The 24,165-nt window shown below is 56.3% G+C and overlaps 10 protein-coding genes across 10 annotated transcripts; 5 read left to right on the forward strand and 5 right to left on the reverse strand.

Moving 5' to 3' along the window:
* Positions 1-50: 50 nt before the first annotated feature.
* On the forward strand, positions 51-3,166 carry EV422DRAFT_509037 (kinase-like domain-containing protein; the record flags this gene model as incomplete). The annotated part of the gene is made up of 9 exons (XM_053068809.1): positions 51-428; positions 521-933; positions 1,018-1,114; positions 1,182-1,289; positions 1,349-1,541; positions 1,656-2,080; positions 2,150-2,299; positions 2,364-2,635; positions 2,911-3,166. The coding sequence occupies 9 exons, from the start codon at positions 51-53 to the stop codon at positions 3,164-3,166; spliced, it is 2,292 nt and encodes a 763-aa protein (XP_052922432.1).
* Positions 3,167-3,657: 491 nt separating this feature from the next.
* EV422DRAFT_225831 (uncharacterized protein) lies at positions 3,658-6,141 on the reverse strand. Its single transcript, XM_053065515.1, has 9 exons — positions 5,763-6,141; positions 5,587-5,681; positions 5,396-5,501; positions 5,064-5,326; positions 4,812-4,985; positions 4,542-4,736; positions 4,391-4,456; positions 4,030-4,308; positions 3,658-3,932 (listed from the first exon to the last, which is right to left on the reverse strand). Exons 1-9 carry the CDS (start codon positions 5,956-5,958, stop codon positions 3,864-3,866), a joined length of 1,443 nt encoding a protein of 480 aa, XP_052922433.1. The 5' UTR covers positions 5,959-6,141; the 3' UTR covers positions 3,658-3,863.
* Positions 6,135-8,445, forward strand: EV422DRAFT_622680 (major facilitator superfamily domain-containing protein). The gene is made up of 6 exons (XM_053074179.1): positions 6,135-6,397; positions 6,521-6,532; positions 6,610-6,909; positions 7,040-7,436; positions 7,511-7,778; positions 7,866-8,445. The coding sequence occupies exons 1-6, from the start codon at positions 6,335-6,337 to the stop codon at positions 8,155-8,157; spliced, it is 1,332 nt and encodes a 443-aa protein (XP_052922434.1). The 5' UTR covers positions 6,135-6,334; the 3' UTR covers positions 8,158-8,445.
* Positions 8,446-9,247, reverse strand: EV422DRAFT_622681 (uncharacterized protein; the record flags this gene model as incomplete). Its single annotated transcript, XM_053074180.1, has 2 exons — positions 8,446-8,949; positions 9,033-9,247. The coding sequence occupies 2 exons, from the start codon at positions 9,245-9,247 to the stop codon at positions 8,715-8,717; spliced, it is 450 nt and encodes a 149-aa protein (XP_052922435.1). The 3' UTR covers positions 8,446-8,714.
* A 108-nt stretch (positions 9,248-9,355) lies between these two features.
* On the forward strand, positions 9,356-10,584 carry EV422DRAFT_225626 (uncharacterized protein). The gene is made up of 3 exons (XM_053065514.1): positions 9,356-9,578; positions 9,666-10,024; positions 10,098-10,584. Exons 2-3 carry the CDS (start codon positions 9,686-9,688, stop codon positions 10,362-10,364), a joined length of 606 nt encoding a protein of 201 aa, XP_052922436.1. The 5' UTR covers positions 9,356-9,578; positions 9,666-9,685; the 3' UTR covers positions 10,365-10,584.
* A 99-nt stretch (positions 10,585-10,683) lies between these two features.
* On the reverse strand, positions 10,684-14,537 carry EV422DRAFT_570810 (uncharacterized protein; the record flags this gene model as incomplete). The annotated part of the gene is made up of 18 exons (XM_053072919.1): positions 10,684-10,758; positions 10,834-10,919; positions 11,097-11,154; positions 11,243-11,302; positions 11,376-11,506; positions 11,596-11,964; positions 12,080-12,451; positions 12,525-12,615; positions 12,689-12,877; positions 12,953-13,174; positions 13,240-13,262; positions 13,333-13,438; positions 13,519-13,710; positions 13,786-13,800; positions 13,867-14,011; positions 14,102-14,205; positions 14,292-14,324; positions 14,406-14,537. 18 exons carry the CDS (start codon positions 14,535-14,537, stop codon positions 10,684-10,686), a joined length of 2,403 nt encoding a protein of 800 aa, XP_052922437.1.
* A 67-nt stretch (positions 14,538-14,604) lies between these two features.
* Positions 14,605-16,350, reverse strand: EV422DRAFT_541873 (ribosomal protein S5 domain 2-type protein). Its single transcript, XM_053071235.1, has 6 exons — positions 16,152-16,350; positions 15,894-16,007; positions 15,693-15,814; positions 15,470-15,610; positions 15,300-15,389; positions 14,605-15,220 (listed from the first exon to the last, which is right to left on the reverse strand). The coding sequence occupies exons 1-6, from the start codon at positions 16,273-16,275 to the stop codon at positions 15,098-15,100; spliced, it is 714 nt and encodes a 237-aa protein (XP_052922438.1). The 5' UTR covers positions 16,276-16,350; the 3' UTR covers positions 14,605-15,097.
* A 3-nt stretch (positions 16,351-16,353) lies between these two features.
* Positions 16,354-17,537, forward strand: EV422DRAFT_590685 (S-adenosyl-L-methionine-dependent methyltransferase; the record flags this gene model as incomplete). Its single annotated transcript, XM_053073527.1, has 2 exons — positions 16,354-17,014; positions 17,099-17,537. The coding sequence occupies exons 1-2, from the start codon at positions 16,614-16,616 to the stop codon at positions 17,535-17,537; spliced, it is 840 nt and encodes a 279-aa protein (XP_052922439.1). The 5' UTR covers positions 16,354-16,613.
* A 1,102-nt stretch (positions 17,538-18,639) lies between these two features.
* EV422DRAFT_225566 (S-adenosyl-L-methionine-dependent methyltransferase) lies at positions 18,640-20,129 on the reverse strand. Its single transcript, XM_053065513.1, has one exon. It carries the CDS (start codon positions 19,948-19,950, stop codon positions 18,682-18,684), a length of 1,269 nt encoding a protein of 422 aa, XP_052922440.1. The 5' UTR covers positions 19,951-20,129; the 3' UTR covers positions 18,640-18,681.
* A 98-nt stretch (positions 20,130-20,227) lies between these two features.
* On the forward strand, positions 20,228-23,487 carry EV422DRAFT_541878 (uncharacterized protein). Its single transcript, XM_053071236.1, has 7 exons — positions 20,228-20,404; positions 20,613-21,122; positions 21,362-21,720; positions 21,789-22,086; positions 22,173-22,448; positions 22,510-23,137; positions 23,261-23,487. The coding sequence occupies exons 2-7, from the start codon at positions 20,656-20,658 to the stop codon at positions 23,345-23,347; spliced, it is 2,115 nt and encodes a 704-aa protein (XP_052922441.1). The 5' UTR covers positions 20,228-20,404; positions 20,613-20,655; the 3' UTR covers positions 23,348-23,487.
* Positions 23,488-24,165: the final 678 nt, after the last annotated feature.

Consider the following 24,165-nt stretch of genomic DNA (forward strand, 5'->3'; position numbering starts at 1 on the left):
GAGAGCGCTTCCCTCGCTCACCCTTGGGAACGCGTCTCAATTCCAGAACGATGCTAGCCTTGCACCCATCTCCGGTGCCCGACCGAATGCGCAGAGGCTACGGTGTCGGCACAGCGGTGCCGTCCTCATCCTCGGCTCCTGGGACAATTAGCGATCCTCGACGCCGTGAGCGCGCCGCTGCCGACCCATACCAGCGTGTCCGAACGCCGACCGGCGCAATGTTGGCCAGCGCCAAATCGTCCGCCTTGCCCTCGGACGGCAACCACGATTTTACCTTCATGTCACCGCAAAAGCCGTCCAAGCGATTCTCGAATAACATTGAAGATTATGAGATGGGTGAAATGTTGGGGAGAGGCGGATTCGGTTTTGTGCATAGGGCTGTGTGCAAGAGTCCGGCTATGGATGGCCGAGAGGTTGCCATCAAAATGGTATGCGCATTGACAGATTCACTGATGCCGAGAGGGAGAGTGATAGGTTTCTGATTGACTTTTTCTAAACTCCAAATCTTTTCTATCTCAAGATCGACAAGCGGCTGATGAAGGCAGCCAACATGACCCGTCGCGTAGGAAATGAAGTCGAAATCCATTGGCAGCTCCACCACCCGTCCATCCTCGAGCTGTACAACTACTTCGAAGACAAATCCTACGTGTACCTCGTTATGGAGATCTGTCAAAACGGAGAACTATACCAATACATCCACCACCGGAAATTTCCCTTAACCGAACCAGAGGCGAGAGGCGTGGTTGCGCAAATCGTGCGCGGATTGCTGTACTTGCATGCGAATGGGATTATCCACCGGGATCTGAAGTTGTCAAACTTGCTGCTGACGGAGAACTATGATGTGAAGATCGGCGATTTTGGGTTGGCGGTCAAGCTGAATGACCCTAGTGGGGAGCAGAAAACGATGTGTGGCACGCCAAACTATATTTCTCCGTAAGTTCACTGGTGGCTGAGCTTGGGAGACGCTCCCTCGCGAACGGCTTTTCAGCAGACTAATGCTTCCTCCCGTCCTGCCAGCGAGATCATATCGCGGCTACCGTACGGACTTGCTTCCGATGTGTGGTCACTGGGATGTATGGTCGTCACTTTATTGACGGGGACGCCGCCCTTTGAAGTAGGTTCGCGAATCACCAAAATAATTATGAGCTCCTCGCCGATATATATTGAGTTATCACTCCTAGAGCCAGGCGGTAAAAAATACCCTCGATAAGGTGTCCCGGGTGGAGTACACACTGCCGGATCACATCTCCCCAGAGGCTCAGGATCTTGTGCACAGGTTGCTCCAAAAGGTATGGCTATTTGATTACCCAAACTACGGTGCCTCTCGCTTACAATACTCTCCCCAAAGGACCCCAAGAAGCGCCTAGCTCTTACAAAAGTCCTCAGCCACCCTTTCTTCGAACCCACCATGCCCGTATCCTCCTTACGGCCCCTCAACGCGGTATTCGACAAACCCCACCCCCGACCCAGGCCCGCGAGCACGCATCAGGCAGCCACCACCAACGACACCAGCCGACATCGTGCAGTCGCGAGGAGCAATAGTGAGCGATCTGCGACACGGGTTGTGGAAGTGGAGAGCCGGTCACGGGAGGCGTCGAGACATGGAACTTTTGAGAGACGGGCATCACCGATGAGGGAAGCCACTCGCGATGTAGATCGCGGGGCTAGGAGACATGAGGGGCGGTCGCAGAGCCGACCGGAGTCGGTGCATGCGTACGATAAGGAGAACCGAGAGCAGATGGATCCCCGCAAACCTGCGGACGCATACTGTGGTTCACGAGGACAGTCTCCACAGGCCAAGCGGCGGGACGCGAGTAGCAGCTCACCTGGGTATGCGAGCGCAGGTCGCAACGCATCTAGCAACCCTCAGCAGACCACCAGTAGGTCCACCACCGCGGCATCTTCCTCAACACAACCCGCATCCCCATTGGTAGTCCTACCCGAATTCTCGACGCAGAGGCTGAAACCGCTCAAACAAAAGACGAAACATGGCACGGTCTCAATCCTTGCGTCTGGTGATCTGCTGCTGGACTTTTTGGGCGAGGAGTTTCTTATGCTTATTAGTGGGGATAGTCGGACGGTATGTTGCTTCTTTTGCTTGATGAGGATCATTACGGAAGACTAAATGGGAGGCATTTTTTTTTTTCAGATTGAGCTGTTTGATCGATCGACCAGCCCCACCGACCCCCAGAGTCGGCCGATTCGCAGGTATACCCGGACATCGTTGCCTAGCGCGTATGTCAAGAAATATCGGTACGCGAGCCGGTTCGTTGATTTGGTTCGGAGTAAAACGCCAAAGGTACGGCCGTAGAATAGTGTAATAAAAGGTAGATGGAATATAGACATTCCCTCCTACCCCACAGATCGTCTTCTACTCCCCCCAAGCCAAATGCATCCTCATGGAAAACGCCCCACTCGCCGATTTCGACATCCTCTTCTACAACGGCACCCGCGCGCACTACTCCGTCTCCAGCGGGCTCGTGGAGATTAAAATCCCGGTCATCAAACCCGCCCCTGGACAAACTAAAGTCGACGACAAGGATATGGAGAAACACGCGATACCCTTAGAGGGTCGGGTGGATATACCGCCACATCTGGCATTGGTGGTCAAACATGTGCAGGAGTGTTTGAGACGGTGTATGGAGGTTGAGAGGAGTGGGAAGTTGGAGGGCGGGAACGAGTGGCCGGTTATTGTTAAGAGCTCGCATTGTCGGGTTGCTGGTGGTGGGACTGGTGGGAGGGCGGGAGGGGAAAGGGAGGGCCATGCGAGCCCGTTGCCGACGGAACGGAATTCGTTCCACCCGAGTTCGATGTCGGGGTATACCAGGAATACGAGGGGTGGGGGTGGGACGGAGGGGGGGCATGATGGCGGTACACGGGGGAATGACCAACCACCTGCATCGTCAGCAGAACCCCGCCGCACCCGCCCAACATCCTCTTCAGCATCCCATGCTACCTCCCTCCCACATCTCCGCACCACCGCCAGCGACCCACACCTGTACAACCACCATCGATCCGTCGCAACCTCATCATCGGCGTCCAGGGCAAACACGCATACGATACATACCACGACCAGCAGCAGCGGGAGCAGTGCACGCGTGCCGGGTCGGGATGGGGTTCGATCCGTCGCGTCCTCTTCATGGGATCCTCAACATCATCGGGATGACGAGCGACAGCAACAAAAGTCATCCACCATAACAACATCCGCAGAACCCCGACACGCGAACACGGACAGCGCAATAACACAAACACAGACACCAACCCACCTCCCCGACATCGGCTGGTGCCTCAAAACACCCACCGGCGCGTTCCTGATGCTCTTCAACGATGGGGTGGGGGTTACGGTCAATCCGGGGGATCAGACGTTGGAGTGGATGCCTGCTAAAAATGCCGAGGGAGATGGCGAGGGGGGTGGAGTTGAGAGGTATGTTTCTTTTCATTTCGGATGCTGATCTCATATGTACATGGAGGGGAGCATCAATACAAGCCATTTCTGACTCCTATGGTGTTACGCCTATTGTGTAGATTTGCGATAGATAAGCGACTCCCGGCATATGCGAAACGACGGTTGGCGCATTTTCCGCGGTTTCTAGAGCTGGCTGCTGCTGCCTCGGGTGCTTCGGGGGCGCGGTGAATAGATGTTTGGATGCGTAGCACATACTTGTTTTGGAAGAAGTTGTGAGCGGACACGTTGGCGCATGCGTGGGGATGTGAAGTGATACACGCGCGCCGGATATTGACGCGGAGACATAGATAGCCGCTTCTTTGGGAACCGTATGTGTGTAGCAGTGGAAGGACGGCCCGATGGGATGGCCATAAATGCATTACCTAGAAGGTTGGACCCTTGTTTTCTGTTACTCCAGTTATGCGGCGATGGGCACAAGGTTTTTGTAGAATGGCGCGTTCATGCGAAGCAGGAGGCGGAAGTCGGGCTGTTGTTCGAGTTGTCATGGGGTTCGGAGGATGTGTAGTCAGCGGTCGTGTGCGGTGACACATCACGCCCCCAATGAAGACTGCCCAAAAACCTACCTCAACCTCCCGCCCACAAACCTCCCTCAACGCCACACAAATCTCCCTCAACAGCCGCCTCAACTCCCCCTTCTCCCCCTCCCCCGCCTGCCCCTCTGTCTTCTCCACGCCCAACCCCCTCCAACACCCCGCAACACCCTTCATAACCACACCTCTATACTGCGCGACCCGCGGCCACGCTTCACGGATGAGAGTGAGCACGGCGCGCGCAGCGAGGAGTTGGGTGGGGGTGTCGTGGGTGTGGAGGTGGAGGAGGGTGGTTGTTGTTCCTAGGAGGGACTATGGGGAGGGTTCAGTGAGTCGGTGGGAGGGAGGGGAGGAGGAGCAAGGCAGCAAGGCAGATGAGGAGGACGGGGAGTACCTGGAGGTGACGGACGGTGATGATGCCGAGCCGGGAGACTAGGTCCGGGATGATTTGGAGGATCGTCTGTGCGTTACCAAAAAGCAGTCAGCTTCCTCCAGTCCTTCTCATCCCAGCTCGGAGCAACCGGTCTAATAGGGAATATACGTACCCTCAGAACCTCCACTTTCCCACCCGCGGCAAAGCTCAGCCCCCTCAATACCCCCTCCTGCATCACCCGTTCCAGTCTCACGCAGTACGCCTCCGAGCCCACGATCTCGATCACCGGCACGAGGTCGACGATGCATGGGAGGGCGGAGCGGAGGAGGGGCGGGTCGGAGTGGTAGGTTAGGCAGGGGAGGAGGAACTGTGTGAATCGAAAAGTGCTGGTGGTGAGAGGGGTACGGTGAGTGTGAATGGTGGAGATGATCGTAGCACGTACGTTGAAAAAGACATCGCCGAGCCCTGTGCGGCGGATATCCATTGGCGCTGAGTTCTTTACGATGGCGTGGTGGGTGAGTTGTGCGCCGATGGTTTTGTAGGCTGGGTCGTGGTCGTCGAGAAGGGTGAGGAGGGCGGGGAAGAGGAGGTGTTGGATTGGTGCTATTTGGCCGTGCTATGAAAGAAAAAAGGCCAATTCAAAACTCGATTAGACTCCTGCACATCCGCAAAGCAGCGGCTGATGACCCCTTACCTCCAAATGCAACACAACCCAGCCCAAAACCTGCACACAATCCACCCTTTCCGTCTTCCACAGCTGCACATCGCCCGGCTGCTCGTCGCTCCATACATTCTCGATCTCCTGCTGTTTCGTGACTACCGCGCGATTGCCCGTGTCGTGTACGCGTTGGTGGGTGAAGAACGGTTTGATGTGTGTTGTGAGGATGTCGGCGGCGTGGGCGGAGATGAGGGTGGAGAGGCGACGGGGGTGGTGGGAAAGAAGGGTTGTGAGGAGGTCTAGACGGGAGGAGTGGCAGTCAGAAGCTGGGAGAGGGATTGTTCGACCTTGACAATACTGCCGCCTACCTTGTGCTTTGTCCCGGATATGTGCACAACACCATATCCCCTCCTCGTCGCCTAAGAAAGATGCGCAGGCCACCAGGACGGGACAGATAACACTCTCTAGCGCTTCCTGCTCGTACAAAGATATAGCCAGAAACTCAGATAACATGCCCCAAATATGTTCCCTCCGTTTGGACCTGTTTTCTCTCCATTACCTTGTCGGGAGGCGACCCTATCGCAACCTTCACAAATCCAAAACTGAGCTCCGCCTGCTGCTTGAACCATGTACGGGCAGCAATACTTTTCTCATCTATTGCCATATCCAAACGAACAACCGTCAGCCGTCCTGGTCGTCCGTTCTCTCCATTCGACTCCTCCCGCTTCCACCCACCATTCCGCAACGGCCGCACGAACGCCGTCGGCACTGTTAGCGCTGCTACACACGCCTCGACGGTCTGCACCCAGGTCTCCCTATCCACTACGCCCGAGCTGACGGCCTCCTCTGCCGCCCTGAATGCTGAGTTTAGGGATGGGACGTTGGCTTTGGAGTGGAGGAGCTGTGCGAGGTTGTGTGCTGCCGTCGACATGGTCGCTGAAACGGGGAAAGCGGTGAGATAGGGCAGAGAATATGCATACACTTGCCGCTCTCTGTGTTACGTTCTCCCACATCTGCCTATCTGTGCGCCCGTATATTCGAGTGCGTTGCGGGATATGCCGTCGTCGTCGGCCTTCCGTGCAAGTTCCCCTGTGCCTTCGTCTTCCTCCTCCCAACGCGTGTGTCATGGAGGTGTGCTTTTCCCCCCTTCCCCCTTCCCTGCCCAGAAGCACTCATATACGGTACTATAGCACGACAGGCAGGCAGCAAATACTCACGGCTACGGTATCCTCTCCGTCTGTCTACATCCACGACACACCGACCCCTTCATCTTCCAAAGTCTCTCCCCCCGCGTGTCGTCGCTATCCATGCAGGAAGATGGGTCCCGACGATGGGTGATCTTGGGTTTGGGGTGTATGCTGCTTGTTGGGGTGAGTCTTATGAAGGATATCGGGAGCGCAACTGGGGTGTGGGAGAAGGGAGAATGGATGCTTGAGCGATGAACCTGACTACTGATCCTTTTCTGCTCGTTATGTCGTTTTCTTTGGGTATAGACGAACTATGCGGTAGGTGTTCTGTGTTCCAGTATTGGAAGGCCTAAAACAATACGCTTTCCCTAAAAGTATCCCTTCTCCCCACCCAGTACGACGCCCCAGCCTCCCTCGCCCTACTCCTCGCCACCTACCTCCACGAAACCCCCGCAGAGCACCAGTATACCCTCTCCACCCTCTACGCGCTCTACTCGCTTCCAAACACAATCCTTCCCTTCTACGGCGGCCGACTTGTGGATTCGATGGGGACAAAACGCATGATGCTGTGGTGTGCGGGGTTGGTGGTTGTGGGGCAGGGCGTGTTTGCTGTGGGCGTGCAGAGGAGGGTGAAGATGGGGATGTGGATGGGACGATTGTTGTTCGGAGTAGGGGCAGAGACATTGGGTGTTGTGGTGAGTTGCGCACAGCAATACCGAGCGTCAGCGAGAACAAGCAGTGTGTGCGAACCGAGCAAGATGTGGGCAAGGCCAGTTCTTAAATCAAACCAGTTTCCCTCTCTCTCCCCTCACGACCACCCCCCAGCAAACCCGCTTAACAACAAAATACTTCCTCCACAAAGAACTAGCCCTTTCCCTCGGCCTCGAACTCTCCATTGCGCGTCTCGGCTCCGTCCTCAACGACCTCATCACCCCCCACCTTGGCGCACGCCTCTCGGTGCCCATCGCTGTCTGGGCAGGCTTTCTGTCCTGCGTCCTCTCGTTTGTCTGCGCTATCTTACTCGCGCGGTTGGATGATTTGCCGGAAAGTAGGGATGGCGAGGCGAGTGGTGGGAGCATGAGAGAGGCGGTCAAGAGTTATCCGAGAGCGTTTTGGACGATATGTGCGGTGATGTGTGTGTTGTATGCGACCATGGTGCCGTTCAATACGGTCCATGCGGGGTTTCTGCAGACGAGGTGGTATCCTGGGGATCCTGAGAAAGGTACTACGTAAATCCACCTTATCGCTTTTCTCATGATTCCCAACGCCTGAAACTTTTATACCCCCGCACCTCAGCCGCCCAACTCTCATCCATCCCCGACACCCTCTCCGCCCTCCTCGTCCCTCTCGTCGGGCACCTCACCGACACCCACGGCCACCGCACCACCTCCCTCCTCGCTTGCGCCGCCCTGATCCTCGCCGTGCACACCTTCCTCGGCCTCGCACCGTTCGAATGGACGCCAATACCTGCGCTGGCCATGCTGGGGCCGGCGTATGCGCTGTTGTTGAGTGTGTGGCCTTGTGTGGCGATTGTGGTGGGGGGGAGAGGGGGTGGGTTGGCTTTGTAAGTTTGTGTTATATCACAGTCTGATGTGTGTGTGTTTCGCGGCATGCAAAACTAACGGGGCTCATGTTTTCTGGATTCTAACAGCGGAATAACAACATCGCTCCTCAACATCTCCCTAACCCTCTTCCCGCTCATCGTCGCGCGTCTCATCGTGCTCGACGGGACATACACGCTCGCCGAGCTCTTTTTCGCAAGCTGTGCGGCCGCTGGGGTGGTGTTGACCTGTGTGCTTATGACGGATCGGGAGTGGGGGGCGGCTTTGCAGAGGAGGGGGGCTGTGGACGGTGCGGATGCGAATGGGAATGGGGAAGGGGACGTGGGGCTGAGGACGAGGGGGATGAGAGGGGAGTATATGGGGCTGGAGGATATGGAGTGAGGCGAGGGGGATGAGGAGGTTGATATCCATGCATAGTCGGAAGTCTGAGTGAATTTTCGAGTAAAGCTGCCTAACGCTGGGAAAATGCTTGGACTGTGACGGCTCAGTTGCCTTTGTTCCAAACGACAACTGGATTTTCCAACGTTTCCAACCGGACGCCCTTCTTCTCCTTCATGTAATTGCGTAGTATATGTGGTCTGAACTCCGAGTCTGAACTCCGACTCGGGCAAGAGGGGACGTGTACGGCTGTATTACGGCTTTTTGGCCGGAAATCATTTATCATACCCTATCTATCTAGTATGCTAAACAATCGCTGCCGGTGATACGCTCAGGTTCATGGCTTTGACCTTTCCTCCTCCCATCCCGCATACGCCACGCCCTCTAGACCGTGAGAGTAGGCGTGTGCCTTGTTTGCGCCCCCTTCCGCCAGACCGACCCCCGTCCCGACCCATGTTTCCCGACCCATCTCTGCCTGATACTCCAACATCAGCTTCTTGAGCTGATATCGCAAGCGCCACCCGGTAGAGACCAGTCCTCCTCCCGTCGCCCATCTACAACTAGCCGTAATGTCCTCGAGGTGTGGTTATATCCGGGTTTCCGATGTGGATGTCGTGCTTCTCCGCCGCCGTCGCGCCGATGCGTGTCTCTGCCGCCTTCTGCAGATCGGCTGGTGAAGGGTATGTTGTGCAACCGGTCGCTGGTGCAGGTCGGGCCAGCGGTATGCATGATTCGTCTATTTGCCGACTGTACTGCCCTTGTCGTTGCTGCTCTTTGCGTCCGGCAGGAGCATCGCTTGCGAGCGTCCACCGGATCTCTCCGTTGTATCTTCACCCACTCTCGTCCGCCCATTCCCTCAATCAAATCTCCTCTCTCACTCCCCCCTCGTCTCCATCCCTCTCCTCCCCTCCACAATCCTCCCCCATTTCCTCCTAACCAGAGCCACCAATCGCTCATCCTCCCTGCCCTTCAACGCATCCCTTTCGTGCAGAATGTACGCCGCGATGCCGATGGCTGTGAAGAGGAAGGGGTCGATGCGAGGGGAGAGGAGGGATGTGTAGCGGATTAGATGGGGTGGGGTTGGGCCGGACATGGTGCTGGGGGGGATTCTATTGGTAAATGCGTGAGGAAACGGTGGTGGACGACGCTTTGGAGCCGCTTTGTGGTAGGATGCCGTTTGGATGAAGCGTTGGGTTGGTCTGTTGGTTACTAGCTGATTGCGGAGTGGGTTATGCACAGTAGATTGCCGGGGCCAAAGTGTGCCTTTGGGGGTGAGTTGCTTTCCACCGTTTTCATCCTTCGCACGGGTTTCGCAGGTTTCTCTTCTCATTAACGTCTCCAGGAGCGGGACATTACAGACTAATAGTTGCAACAGTACACATAGCAGGACACACCCCATATCTCACCGCACCACTCCCGACCAGGTAAGGAAGTACCCAGCACGCCCATACCCCTGCCGTCCTCCTATTCCTCCTACGTATATTGACCAAGAACCACCTCCTCATTCACAGCCCCTCACCAAAAAAAAAAAATGAAACCCCTATCCCGCACCCGCCCAACCCGCGGCGGCTCCACACCCTCCACCAAACGCAGCCTACCTGGCAAACCCAGCAAAGCGATCCAAAAGACCCGGGAAGCAACAAAGCCCGGGCGAGGGGGAAAGAGGGGTCAACAACAGACACGCAGCGCGAGAGTCGTGAAGGAAGCAGCAGCGGAGGTGGAGGTGGGGGATAACAGTGGGGCGGAGGAGGAGGAGGAGGAGGGTGTGAGCGTGGGGGACGAAGAGAGTGAGGACAAAGTAAAGGCAGCAGGGCGGGTGAAGAAAGTGTACCCGCCGAGCGGGAAGAAAGGGAAGAAGTTTCCTGACCATGTACGTTACTGTATCTCCCCACCACCCACTCCTCTCACCCCGCTAATCTGGGGTTTTTTCCTTATCCATGTAGACGCAGCTCCTCTCCCTAATCTCCACCCTAAACGCCACCGAAGAATCCCGCATCTCCACAAAACTCCTCCGCACGCACAAACACGCCGCGCAGGACGTCGAACGCGTCGCCAAGAAGCGCGAGCGGCAGAACACCAAACGGAAGGAACTGGAGGATGTCAAGAAGGCTTTGAGGGAGGAGGCCGCGCAGAAGAAGAAGAGGAGGAAGAAAAAGGTGGAGGAGGAGGTGGTGGAGACGGGGAGGAAGAGGGTTTCTTTTGCTTTATAATGGGGATGGAACCGATCTCCGTGCCGCATTCCATTGCAGCATGCATACCACATCACCCGATTCGGAAAGATGTACATACACGCTATTTATTCACTTCATTCACAATCACACAAGTGCTTCATATTCATCTCCTCAACCAACCCGTTCAATGTCCCGCATGTACGCACAAAGGAGGATATGTATTCCCGATATACACGGGCTGGAAAAGTCTAACATGTACAAAACGGATATTGGCATGTTTCATCTACTATGTCGAAGATGAACGCTCGGGTGATACCCTTCTGTTACATTTTCTGGAAGTGGGTTTCCGGAAGTGGTTTTACACCCGCTGCACGTAATTAGCAGGAAACGCGCCGGTCTGCCCATTCAACTCTCCTACGAACCAATCCGAATCCTAAATGCCCCCCAAATCAGTTTTAAGATCCTTCCCCATCTGCGAATGGAAGACACAACAGCTGCTAGAACGTACCGAAGAATCAGTCAACCGAATGATCGCGCCTGCCTTGAAACTGATCTCGTCCGGTGCGCCGGCTGTGTAGTCGTACAGCGCTTTCACTACAAAAAAGGATCCCAAATATCAACCACCGTCCCCTTGCACTTTGTTATGACTTGAGGTCTCCATGGAAATCGGCGACGTCATCTCCGTCGTTTCCAAAAACACGGGGAGCGATGCGTGGTGGGAGGGCGAGAGTTCGCGGGGGAAGGTAACATAACTTCATTCTTTTTACGTACCTTGAGGCGTAGCAGCGACGGCGGCGGCGGGAACGATTGAGGCACGGTGGGATGCTAACTACGGTGGGGAGAGAAGAACAGAGTGTGTGTATTAATATGTGAGGGCCGGTGTGTGCAGGGTACCGAGAGGGACATGTGATACATACACCCGAAAGAGGCCTCGCATTATCCTCAATCTGCTCGACATAATTCACCGGGAACTGGCCCTACGACACAAAAACACATGTCAATGACCATCAACATACATCAGGCAGCGCACATGTGATGAAGTTATGTTACCTTCCCCCGCGAACTCTCGCCCTCCCACCACGCATCGCTCCCCGTGTTTTTGGAAACGACGGAGATGACGTCGCCGATTTCCATGGAGAGCTCGCCGTCGCAGGTGCTTTGGTAGGCGAAGAGGGCTCGTACTACAAAAGGGGGTGGTAAATCACAGGTGTACGGTTGATGCATGGGCAAAGTACAGAATTCCCATCCCAAAGTCTGCCATCTCACTCACCTCTCACACCCGCACTGGCAGCCGAACTCGCGCTGACACCCGCACTCTTAGCCGGCAGAGCACTCGTCCTCCTACTCATCATACTTTCCCTCCTACTCGCCGCCGCCTGGGCCACACTCTCCACGCCCGCAGGCCTTCCAAGACTCGGCAACGCACCGCCACCAAACCCATTATCCAACCCCTGCAGCGCCTGCCACCCCTGCGTGAACACAATGGGGAACTGGCCGGATTGGTTGGTACGCGGTAACCGCCCCTCCCACCAAGCCTCGTCGCTGAAATCGTTGCCCGTGTCGAGAACGTCGATAATGTCGCCGGCTTTGAAGGTTAGTTCGCCTTCGTCGGTGGCTGTAAAGTCGTAGATCGCTTTCACTGTATATGGGGATCGACATGTCAGGACGAACGAATCGACATGTCCGAGACGTTCCCGGCCAAACTGCATCTCGAGCAAGCTAGGACATGCCCAGAAACGTCGCCAAATGCATACCTTGTCGAGCCCCACCCCCACCCCCCGCCGTCGTAATCACCGATGCCCGTTTCGACATCGCCGCCGCCGCCTGATTCACAACCACACCTCCCGCACCCGCAGCCCCACTTCCACCACCCACAATCTCCTTGATATAAGTCGCCGGCACAAGCCCACTCGCCCCACCCGCCACATTGCGCACTTTAATCCACCCATCCTTCTCCGGGACCAGAACCACGAGCTCGTCGCCGCTACGGAGGGATATTTCCCCGTCGCCTTTAGCGTCGTAGTCGTAGACGGCGTGGGCGGTCGGTTTGTCGAGGTGGGAGGGGTGGTGGGCTCCTGCGCTGCCAGGGGTGGCGGCGGTGGGAAGGGCAGGCATTATGGGTTGCACTGTGCTCGAGCAAGGTGCGGAGGGTGAGAATGTACAGCGATACCATTTGGGACTGCAAAACGTTGGACGCACCTCCTTTTTCTTGAAGAACCTGCACTTGTGCGCTCGTCCTCGCCTTGAGCGCCGTCAAAAGCCTCAAAGAATTCTCGATCTCCTGTCGTTGCTGCATTCCGAGGCCCACAAACATCAGCCCCTCTATCTCGCTCGAGACACAGGGTCATGTAATCCCCTCCTACCTCCAGCGGTGACGCGGCATTCCCAAAGGATGGAGTCTGTGCATAGACGTCCGCCATTTGAGCCACGCCGCCGAGTTCGCGTTCCCGCTGTCCAATGTCGCTGATCACCTGGCTCTCCTGGACTTTCAGCCGGCCTAGGCGGTGGCCCAGGGCTACTTTGGTCACATCGTCGACAATGATTTCGGTGACCTTTCCCGAAAAAACGTATCAGCCCAGCTGCATCAAGATAGGAAGCACCTCCAGAACCCCCAGGGCAACACTCACATCGTCACCAGCATGCGATTCGAAGTAGAACGTGCTCGGATCCTGAAACACGCCCTGATGTTCCCGCATGAACGCTTCCGACTCTTTCCCGCGCTCCATCCCTTTGACCGTCTCGCGCAATGTCTCGACGGCGCTGTTCAACACCGCTGTGAATTCGCTTTCCATGTTTGTGTATTTGTCCAGGGCGGAGGGGTAGGCGCTGTAGAAGCTTCCGTCGAGGTTCTTTTCGAGTGTCCAAGGTGGATTAGCTTTGTCATTTTGACATAAGTCTGCGACTTGCGGCATACCTGCATGAGTTGCGGTAGTTCCTCTGTAAAGCCGAACAGCAAAGTCGTTTAACAACACGAGCAGTCATCGATCGCGTGACACGTTTCAATTACCTTTATAGTAAGTTTGTTGGATCGAATTCACAGCTTGCAATGCGAGCAGATACTCATTCCGAGCATCATTGAGCTTCCTGCTCAACGACTTCCACTTGCTCCTTTGCTAAGAAACGCAGAGTCAGCTTTCTCTGCTACCTATGTCCCCTTCGAGCCACGTTCCAACAGCCGAGCCGCCATATGCACCTTCGACACCCTTTCTTCCGAATCCGTCCCGGTGACCAAGTTTTTGATAGCGCTCAGCCCCGATCCCGGCTTCCGCGAAATCTCGTCGTATTTGCGATGCGCGGCGTCCGTTTCTTTTGCGGCTTTCTCATAAGCCTGCTTTGTCTTTTCCAGATCGTCGTAGGTCGCCCATAACTCTTGCTGGTATCTGCTCTGTTGTGCGATGCCAGTTGGGAGTCAATGTTGCCCGTTTCCACACTCTGTACTCGTTAGAGGCATGCCACTTACACCAAAATCCAGATTCTAAAAATGAAGCAGGTTGAGTGACCGCGTTACCCTAGGGCATCAACGAAATGTCCAACCACATACCCGCTTCGCCCCGCCGCCCTGACTCTTCGTGAAATCCTTCAAAAAGTCCGCAATCTCGGCATTCAGCTGGTCACCAATCTGCCCGCGTTTCCTCGCCTGCTTCTCCGATTCCAATAACACTGTCGAGAAGGCGACATAGATCGCTCTAATAGACCGAGGTAAGAGGGCGTGGTTCAAAGGTCAACCCGATCGTACGCTCACTCGACGAGTGCAGCAGCAGGGCTATTTACCTTACCCTACAGCAGAGTCCCCACTAAGCGGTGTCTGGTTCGGCGTGCCAGACGCCGTACTGCGCTTGAACTTTTTGGTTTGGTACTGCTTTCCGAGCTTTTCCAGGCTCTAATATTCAGCGCATGCATTAGTTTCCCCGATGATCTTGTGCCGACGCGCGGAATATGGAACACGGCGTAAGAAACAACACTTACAGTTGCATATTGAGCCTCGATCTCTGCTCGTCTCTAAAAGACCATGGGTATTAGGAAGAACTCCGTGATTCATAACATGACCAGCATCACATCGTGAGCCCCTTCTCAACCAACCTTGAAATACGCGCCGACAACCTCGAGCAGCTCGACCTCAGCATCTGCCTTAGCCTGCAGACGAGACAGCTGTTGCTGCTGCTGGGCCTTGAGCTGCTTGAGGATGCCCTTCGTGTCTGACTGGGCGGCCATTGCGGCGGGAATGTGGAGTGCGGGGGTTTTACAAGAGTTTGTGGAGAGGGAAACGGGTGGGAAAAGCGACCGCCAGAATGACAAGCCTCAAACCTCGGGCGTTCGAATGTGGGTTAGGGTTGGTGGGCGTCGCGAGTTCCACGTCCCACACTCACATCCGTGCAAAGTCCAGGAACATGCAGGTCACCCACTATAAGTTACTTCCGTTCCAATGTGCTGTACATGAGAGGCAGTGCTAGCTATCTGACAAGATATCTATCGCTGAAAGGAGGGGCCTGCTGTCCATATCCGCCTCCTAAACGACCAACGACCTCGTCGAGGCAGAGCAGCCAAGACAACTCACATGTGGGTGAGTATGTTCAACCGTACGTTCGGCCCCACTTCACTGCGAGAGATGACGGCGAATAGCGAGAGCACAGGCTACTGGAGGCCGTCCGTCGCGATTGGCATATCGCAGCCTCCCAATTCCCGCCTTGCTGTGTCCTCCCCAACCGGCAATGCGCGTTGCAGCAGTCATGTGTACTTGCAGTGCTCCCCCCCCATCTCCAAATCATAATCCCTCATGCCTCATCTCCATCCGCAATCGCGCCATGCTCCCTCACGATCCTCCCCTCAATAGTTGATCTCATCAGTTGATGCACGGTTGTGACCGCCGACAGAGCCATGTTGTATGCGTTATCGAACTTTGGAAAGTGTATGAGTATGTGAGACGGAGTGACGGAGCGGACATGGACTGGGAAAGGAGGGGAGGGTTGCTTTTACCTCGTTTTCAGTGAAACTGCCTGTGCAAAGTGTCGCCATAGCGCCGTCCGAGGCGTTGTCAAAGACAAAGGTATGTATTGATTTCGCGGACTGCATGCATCAAGAGCTCGAGATTCAGCATTTCCCAACCGGTGATCTTTCATCCACGCAAAACGCAATTCCATCCTCACCTCAAGCTCCACCAAACTAGGATCTAGCAACAACACCCCATCTTGCGCAATCATACACGTTACCCCCGCCGGAACCGCACGTAAAGGGATTCCTGCATCGATCAGCGCCAACGTCGCTGCGTTTACCGCCGACGGGATTATCTATTCGCAAACCGTTTCAGTAATCGCAATCTTCTTTGCAAAGCTGCGAAAGTATGCAAAAGATGTTGAAATTGCTACTCACCCCTCCATCGTCCGTCAAGACCTGCAACACGATCCGAATAAGCGTCCGCGGGTGTAATGCAGCGAGGATCGACGCTTCGACTGTCTGGCGGATCATGGCCCCGTATAACATTTCCGTCGTTGCTATCAGAAAAACAGGTCAGAAGAACTCTCGCAAAGTGAGCGGTGTTCCCGAATGGATGAATACATGGATCGTACTTACAGGTCTGGCCCGAAGCGGTTTTGACAATAACCTCCACCGTCGCCTTGTCCAGCTTCTCGTCCCTGATCTTCACTTCCATGGGTCCAAACACCGAACACAGCACCGCCGTGTCACCTATAGAGGAAACGTGAGAACATGACATTCAACAAGTTGGCGTTCGGAAGAGTCTCCTCAATGCCTCCTCTCTCTTATTGCTCTCGTTGTACGTGGTGTTGAAGGTGGCAAGTAGAAAATCGGCACATACACCTAACAACATACCGAACTTGAACCTCACCGACCCGTCCGCGCGACTCAGCAGCGCAGAGCTGCAGTAGAAGGGCCGCAGCTCGTGGGCGGACTGGCGCTTGTCTGGGCGTAACCTTGTTGTTGTTGTGGTCGTCATTCTTGGTTGGGGATAGTGCGAATTCGATGCTGGCGGGACGCTAATGGAAGTTCCAATATCGAAAGGGGTTCTCGTTTTGGACGACGCGACAGGAGTTGCTTTCTTCCCAGCTTTCTTCCCAACAGCGACTCCTTCAAACAGTTCTTGAGCACGGTACTCAGCGCTGAAGGACCGTAGTCACAGACGGACGGGTGGAACAGGCAGGGCAGAGACGGGCGCTTGAACTGACGGTCGGGCGGCTAAAGTGGCGACGGACGCAACGACGAAGGAATCAGGAAAAGACCTCCGACGCTGGACATCGGACCCTCAACCCAACAATCTATTACAGTACCTTCGCCATGCCCTTCGCACCCCGCCACCTCCTCCTCCTCGTCTCCGGCGCCGGCGTATATTCCCTCGGCATCTACACCGCCTACCATTCCTACCGCATCTACTCTCTCCCCCCACCCCCACCGCTCATCCACACCCCCGCCTTCCAACGCCAGCTCCAGCCCACCACCACCGGAATCCTCGATCGAGTCGGTCCCGACGCATACGATGCAGAAGTCGGCGGCCACGAAGTCCTCATGCGGATGGGCGCCCGCCGGAAAGAGCTGGTGGCGAGAGCACGGGGGAAGGTGTTGGAGGTGTCAGCGGGCACGGGGCGGAACGTGGCGTATTACAAGGGTCTGCAGGGCGTGGTGGACGAGCTGTGCATGAGCGATGTGAGCGAGGTGATGTTGAGGGGCGCGTGGGAGAGGTGGAAGGAGGTTGTGGGTAGGGATGGGGTGAAGCCGAAAACGCAAGCGGGTGGAAACATCACCATCGACACCGCCAAGCTGAGCACGACTACATCACCACCCAATGCGAAACCGGCCACCAGCTACCCCCCCACAACCTTTGCCCTCCTCAACGCCGAAAACCTCGCCCCGATCCCCACACATAGCTACGACACGGTGGTCTCCACCCTCGGGCTCTGTTCCTACGACGACCCCGTTGCGGCCCTGCGCGAGTTCTCCCGCGTCACCAACCCCGCGACGGGCCGCATTTTGCTGCTCGAGCACGGCCGCAGTAATGAATACGGGGCTATGGACGCGTTTTTGGATAAGACGGCGCTGAGTCATGCCAGGGAGTGGGGGTGTTGGTGGAACAGGGATATTGAAGCACTGGTAGACGAGGCGGGGCTGGTGGTGGAGGAACGGAGGAAGTTTCATCTGGGGACTACGACTTGGTTGGTTTGTCGCCCGGGCCCGACGAGGGGCGAGGCTGCTGCTGCGGGTTGATGGGCAACGGATTGGGACGAGCCGCACCACACCCAGTGTGCGAAACTTTGACCGCCCTTGATGATTTGAAGATACAATGTGGCCCATCACGGTTGAGCGCCTACCGTCTCGGCTATCCACGCCCACCGCCAACGTGCAAATGCCTGCGAAAACACTGGAGCGCTTCACAACCGGCCACAACCGCTCGAACAATGGACCGCGCAGTCCACATTGCGCGCTCTGAGGAGGAACCGAGCGGATTCATCACCCGCAGACCGCCCATCATCATCATCCCAACACACCGGCGGCGCCCAAAGAGGGGTCCGTGGCAACGCGGCGTGGTTTGGCAGGACACACCCGGACGGACGGGCACCGAAAGCGAACGCATTGTCGGTTCATCGTTTGGGGAGGCACACACGAGCGGCCGGGGCCTTGCACTTGTATCAACACGATGTAGACCCTTTTCTCGTAGCATAGGCAGAACATATCGAGGATGTTTTAGATGTGATCATCATCTCTTTTCAGTCGAAAAGGCGAAACGTGGCGGAAGACGGCTGAGAGTGTGAGTGTGCATCTCACCTGCCTTCACCAGCGGCAAGCGGGACACCGGCGATACCAGACCAGTTGCCCGTTGCTGGGTTCTGCCGTAACCGCACGACCCAACAAACCAGCCCGTTTAACAAGGAATGCGGGCTGGAATACCCTCGAAGATCCCATACGGTCGGGAACGCATGTATGCAAATCTCGAGAGTGGGCCCCCCTCCTGCCGACACATATCGGGCGTCGGGGCACGACGTGCAGTTGTGAAAGCTCACCCCGACGCCGCCAGACAAAGGCAATGGCAACCTTCCTCAGGAGGTTGCAAAGGCGAAGCCATGCCATTTTTTCACCGCTTTTCCGTGAGATAGTCTCGCTGGTCTTTGTTGACACAACCTGCTGTCAGATCACAGCTTTGTTTCCCAAGACGCGTCGAAAACGCGTAAACGTGGATCAGATAAGCATTGACGGCCACCGTCCAACAAACGCACAGGGGGCGTGGTGGGGACCCGACCAGCGCCAAGCATATCACTATGCACCTTGAACATGTTCATTGGCCTCAGAAAAATACATACGAGATCCCCAAAAAAGTCAACGCTCTATACACTCCTTTCTATCATCTAACGCTCTACCCTTCACAGATACCCTTCTGCATCCTAACCACAAAAAAGCCCTCATACAATTCATCCGGAAACACCCGCAGCGCCATCTCCATCCCGCCCGCAGCCCTCTCGCCCTTCGTCTCCGCCAACCCGGCCGAAAACGCCTTCTCGCCTCCCCGATCCCTCATCTCCCCCAACCCGCCCGCCAGCTCGACAATCTTCATATCGCCCGCCTCCGCCAGAAACGCGCTCACGACACCCTCGTTCTCCTCCCAGCTCAGAGTGCATGTCGAGTAGGTTAGGTGTCCGCCCGGGGAGAGGAGGGCGTGGGCGGCGTGGAGGAGTTGGAGCTGGAGGCGGGCGTGTTTGAGGACCCAGGTCGGGGTCCAGTGGGTGTAGGTGGCGGGCTGGGCGAGGGCGATTGTGCCGGAGCCGGAGCAGGGGGCGTCGAGGAGGATGGATGTGAACAGGGTTGCGGGGTGTGGTTGGGGTTGTTGTGAGGGTGGGGCTGGTGAGACGCCGGCGGGGGGCGGATTGTAGAACGCTGGCAGTTTCCGCCCGTCTTTGATCTGAACATGGACGAGATGCCGTAGATGTGCAGGTACGAGTGTGTCCATGTTGGTCGTGAGACGCTGGGCGCGCTCGTGCTCGATTTCGTTGGCTACCACCATACCCTTCCCATCCCTCGCACCCTTCACATCTCGACTCCCACCCAACGACCCGACAACCCCCTCAACAAGCATCCCCGTCTTCCCCCCCGGCGCTGCACACATGTCCAACACCCTCTCCCCCCTCCCCACACCAGCAGCCAGCGGCGGTAACATGGAGCTCCAACCCTGGAAATGCACGAGCCCCATTTTGACGACGGGTAAATGGGCGAGATGCCGCACATCGATGAAAGGCGAGGCGGCGTCGTTGCGGAGCCCGAAAGCAGTGCGTGGTGCGAACGGGGCTGGTGTGAGTCGTTTGGAGCGGTGTTTGGGGGAGAGGGAGGATGTGAGTTGGGAGAGGATGCGGGTGCGTTCGGTGTGGTGGGGGTCTTTGTCGTTCGTCCTGTATTCCCTTTTCTTAACTCCCTCCTCATTCGACGACGCCCCATCCCCCTCACCGTCCATCAACCCCAAACCCAGTTTCAGCGTATTGATCCTAAACGTCGTCTGGCGAGGGTTTGCGAACGCGACGGCGAGTGCATCGAGCTGGGTGGGGGTGTAGATGGAGGCGAGATGGGTGAAGAGGGGACGGAGTTTTGCGCGGGTTTTTGATATTGAAGTCGTGACGTCTTTTGCGATGTGCATGCGTGTGGTGGGTTCAGCGTTCGTTGGTACGTGTTGACGCTGAAGCGACTGTGGGAGGAGCCTGATTTGGGAGAAACGCCCAGAGAAGAGGGGGGAGGGACCTTGAGAACACGCGCGGGTCCAGTGGGGTTGAACATGAGAACGCGGCCTGAGGCGGCTTTCTGACTTCTTGCGACATGAGAACACGCGTCCTCCTTCCGCGGGTAAAGCGAGTCTAAGAGAACTTTCGCTCCCTTTGACCGCGTCCTGTCTTCCTGCGCGTCACTCGCACTCTCAAGTCCCTCCTGCGGTACGTTAGGTGGGTGAGTGGGTGATGAGGCTGGGCGCGGCGGCTGGCTTCCAGAACACAACAGAAAAACCCCATATAACTCGTCAGCCTTCCTCCTTCCCCAGACTTATACTCCCACAGCGGTTCCCCTTCACTCGCTATTCTCCACTCTGCTCTTCGTCTCAGGTATGTTCACACCGCAGGCCGTGAGAACACCCTACCCTGTGTTACGTGTATGGGAGGGGAATACGAACAGGGGCGATGGCCAAGATGGGGACGAGAGAAGCCTCACTTGTTCCTGTCGAATCCTTGGATATCCGATCGCTTAGGAACTGCACCTATATATATCGAACAGAAACTTATAACCCTTGCCCTACACTCTTCTCCCTTCCAGCGTCCAACACGATCTCCGCATCGTACAGTGGCCCACCACCACCATGATCACAACCGTAGCAATGTGGCTCGGCCTCGCCTTTGCCCTCCCCATCTACCTCTTTGGCTCCCACCACGGCAAGCCCCGCTCAATCGAAGCAGGCTCCACCACCTCCTCCGACCGCTCAAAAGCCCGTCGCGCACCCAAAGCTGCCCAAAAACTCACAGAACGTCCTTACGACGACGTCAACACCGTTCATGATATCATCCTCCATGCTGCAAAGACGCGCGGTAACAACCCGGCCATGGGTGCTAGGAAGGTCGTGAATACCGTTACGGAGGAGAAGGAGTTGATCAAGAACGTGGATGGGAAACAGGTCAAGGAGTTGAAGAAGTGGAACTTTTATGAATTGAGCGCCTATCAGTGGATGACCTTTAATGAGGTCAAGGAGGCGGTTGAATTGTTGGGGAGTGGACTCAGGAAGGTGGGGTTGAAGAGTGGCGATAGCTTGACCTTGTTTGCTGCTACCAGGTGAGTCACCGTGAACGAACTCCTTTGCGAGCGACAGCGAGCGGAGTGAGCTAGCGCCAGAGGCGCAATACTCCTTTAGCCATGGCTCTTAGTGAGCCTCAGCGAGCGCTCCCGCCCACCGACATCTCGCTGACGCTCGGACACCGCCTTCGGCTTTTGCATTCTTCGCGTTCGTCGTTGGTCGATCGTTGACATGCACAGCCAAATCACTCACTTCGTTCCTTATTCCTTATTCCTAGTCGCGACTGGCAGCTGATGGCCCACGCGGCATGGTCGCAAGCCATCACAATCACAACCGCATACGACACCCTCGGCGAAGAAGGTCTCACCTTCTCCCTCAACGAATGCTCCATCACGACCCTCTTCACCAACGCTGATCTCCTCCGCGTCATCCTCTCCGTCGGCAGCAATGTGCCCACCCTCAGCAAGATCATCTACAACGGCCAGGCGGACGAGAAAATTGTCGGGCAGATCAAGCAGAAGTTCCCCCATTATGAGCTGTACTCGATTGAAAAGTTGAGGGAACTGGGGACCCAGAATAAGGTGGAGACTGTGCCTCCGAAGCCGGAGGATATTGCTTTGATCATGTACACTTCTGGTAAGCCAAAGAGAGCGGTTCCTCCGTGCCCCAAGACGATTCCCTGATTGTTCATATTGCATTCCCAGGCTCCACAGGCAACCCCAAAGGCGTCCTCCTAACCCACGCCAACATCGTCGCCGCCGTCGGCGGCGCAAAAGACGTCACGGACACCATCCTCAACCACGGCGAAGAGGTCTACCTCGCCTACCTCCCTCTAGCGCATGTGCTCGAGCTGGTCGTGGAACAGCTGTGCCTGTGCGAAGGTTACCGCATCGGATACGGGAGCGTGAGGACACTGACGGATGCGAATGTGCGCAACTGTAAAGGCGATTTGACTGAGTTGAGGCCGACTGTTATGACGGGTGTGCCTGCTGTTTGGGAAACGTGAGTTGTGTGATTCGCGTAATTGAAGAGGGAGCTGCAAAGTCATCAGGACATCGCAACTCAAAAACTTCTCATTCCTTCAAAAGCATCCGCAAAGGCGTCTCCAGCAAGCTCAAGAACGCCTCCCCGCTCCTCAAGACCGTCTTCCAAGTCGCCTCCGCCCTGAAATGGGAGCTCATCAAACTGGGCCTTCCCACCGGCTTCATCGACAAGACGGTGTTCAAGAAGATCCAGGAGCAGACTGGGGGCAGGTTGAAGATTGCCCTGTCGGGGGGCGCGCCTATGCCCCAGGAGACGCAGAAGTTTATGACGACTTGTGTGTGCCCGATTGTGCAGGGTTATGGGATGACCGAAACTTGCGCGTATGTGGATCGTACCTACCCAATGGTATCGGAACGCACGCTAATTGCCCTTTTTGTTTAGTGCAAGCGTCATCCAACTCCCCGCGGACCCCTGGATGCTCGGCCGCGTCGGCCCTCCCACCACCTGCGTCGAAATCTCCCTTAACGCCGTCGCCGACACCTCCTACCACCCCTCCAACCGCCCCTACCCCCAAGGCGAGGTCTGGATGCGTGGACCCACCATCATGAAAGGTTACCACAAGAACCCCGCTGCCACCACGGAGACCCTCACGTCGGACGGGTGGCTCATGACCGGCGACATTGGCGAGTTTTACCCCGATGGAACGCTGGCGATTATCGACCGGAAGAAGAATCTGGTCAAATTGTCGAATGGGGAGTATATCGCCCTGGAGAAGCTGGAGTCGCAGTACAAGACCTCACCCTACGTGCACAACATCTGCGTGTACGCCAACTCCCACGAGTCCTTCCCCATCGCGATCGTCAACCCTCTCGAGAAGGAGGTGATGCATTTGGCAAAGGAGAAGGGATTGGAGGGACACTTTGACGAGTTGTGCCACAACGAGGTGGTTGTAGGCGAGGTGTTGAAGAGTCTGAGAGCGGCGGCAAAGAGTGCCGGGTTCAAACCTGCGGAGATTCTGGGGAGCGTGGTGCTGGATAGTGAGATGTGGACGCCGGAGAATGGAAAGTTGGTATGTAACCCCCGTTTCTGATCTTGCGGTTGGGGTTTGTGCAGGCGGGCGGGCGGGGTTGCCAGCTTCTGAACTAACTCCCCCGTTCCCCACGCTGTTGATGATTCGTTTTGGTATGATAAGACCGCTGCACAGAAACTGAAACGCGCGGATATCGTCAAGGAGAACAAGGACAAGATTGACGCGATGTATAAAGCTGGACGGCAGTGAAAAAATGCATACGGGTAACCCGCCGCGATCCCGAACTCGTTAGTCTAGATCTTTTCCTCATCCATTGCAGATCTTGCACCCATGCGATACCGCCTTCACCTTTCGTTAAACTACGCCCCCCCCCCCCCCACCTTTTTCCCGAACAATTTCTTCATTGTATTCTTTTCGTTTCTCATATTGGACCCCAAATACCATTTTGTCCTTTTCTTCAGTGCGGTGCATGGGTTGGAGCACGACGGGAAGATGAGCAGCACCCCCCCCCCCCCCCCCCCCCTTCTCGTATCCGCATGCGAAAAGGCAAAGTGGAGGCGCGCTCAGCGTCGAGGTGCAAAATGCACGTGGTTCATGCGTTCACCGGTGATACTGTAGATTCGGCACCCCATCACTGGGCCCCGCGTTGACAAACGCAGCAGGTGGGTCAGGGGGCTGGGGGTTTGAGCGAGTGTCGGACTTGTGGGGTGTTTTTGCGCGGGGCGCACAGGCGTCAGACGGTGGTTGGGCTTGTAAAGGTCTCCGCGTGCGCAACTGCAACGAGGGGGTTTATATACTATACCTCCGGCACCAACCACCCCCGGATTGCCATTATTCGCTGTCGTGAAGCGCGGCGAGCTGAACTTCACGTCCGAAGTCGTCCGCGGAAAGCGGGGGTTGGCCATCCGCACACAGCACGCTTTTGGAAAGGGGCGGCGATAGGCCGTCGAAAGGCGGACCGGGATCCGTGTCCCAACGCGGAATCGTCGAACTCGGCATCGGCGCCTTCACCCGGCCTGCCTTCATAAAGAACAGCCCGCCGAAGCGGTCACCCGGGCTGGCCTTAT

The sequence above is a fragment of the Fimicolochytrium jonesii genome, assembly GCF_025526975.1.
Source record: "Fimicolochytrium jonesii strain JEL569 chromosome Unknown EV422scaffold_28, whole genome shotgun sequence".
Classification (NCBI taxonomy): Eukaryota; Fungi; Chytridiomycota; class Chytridiomycetes; order Spizellomycetales; family Powellomycetaceae; genus Fimicolochytrium; species Fimicolochytrium jonesii.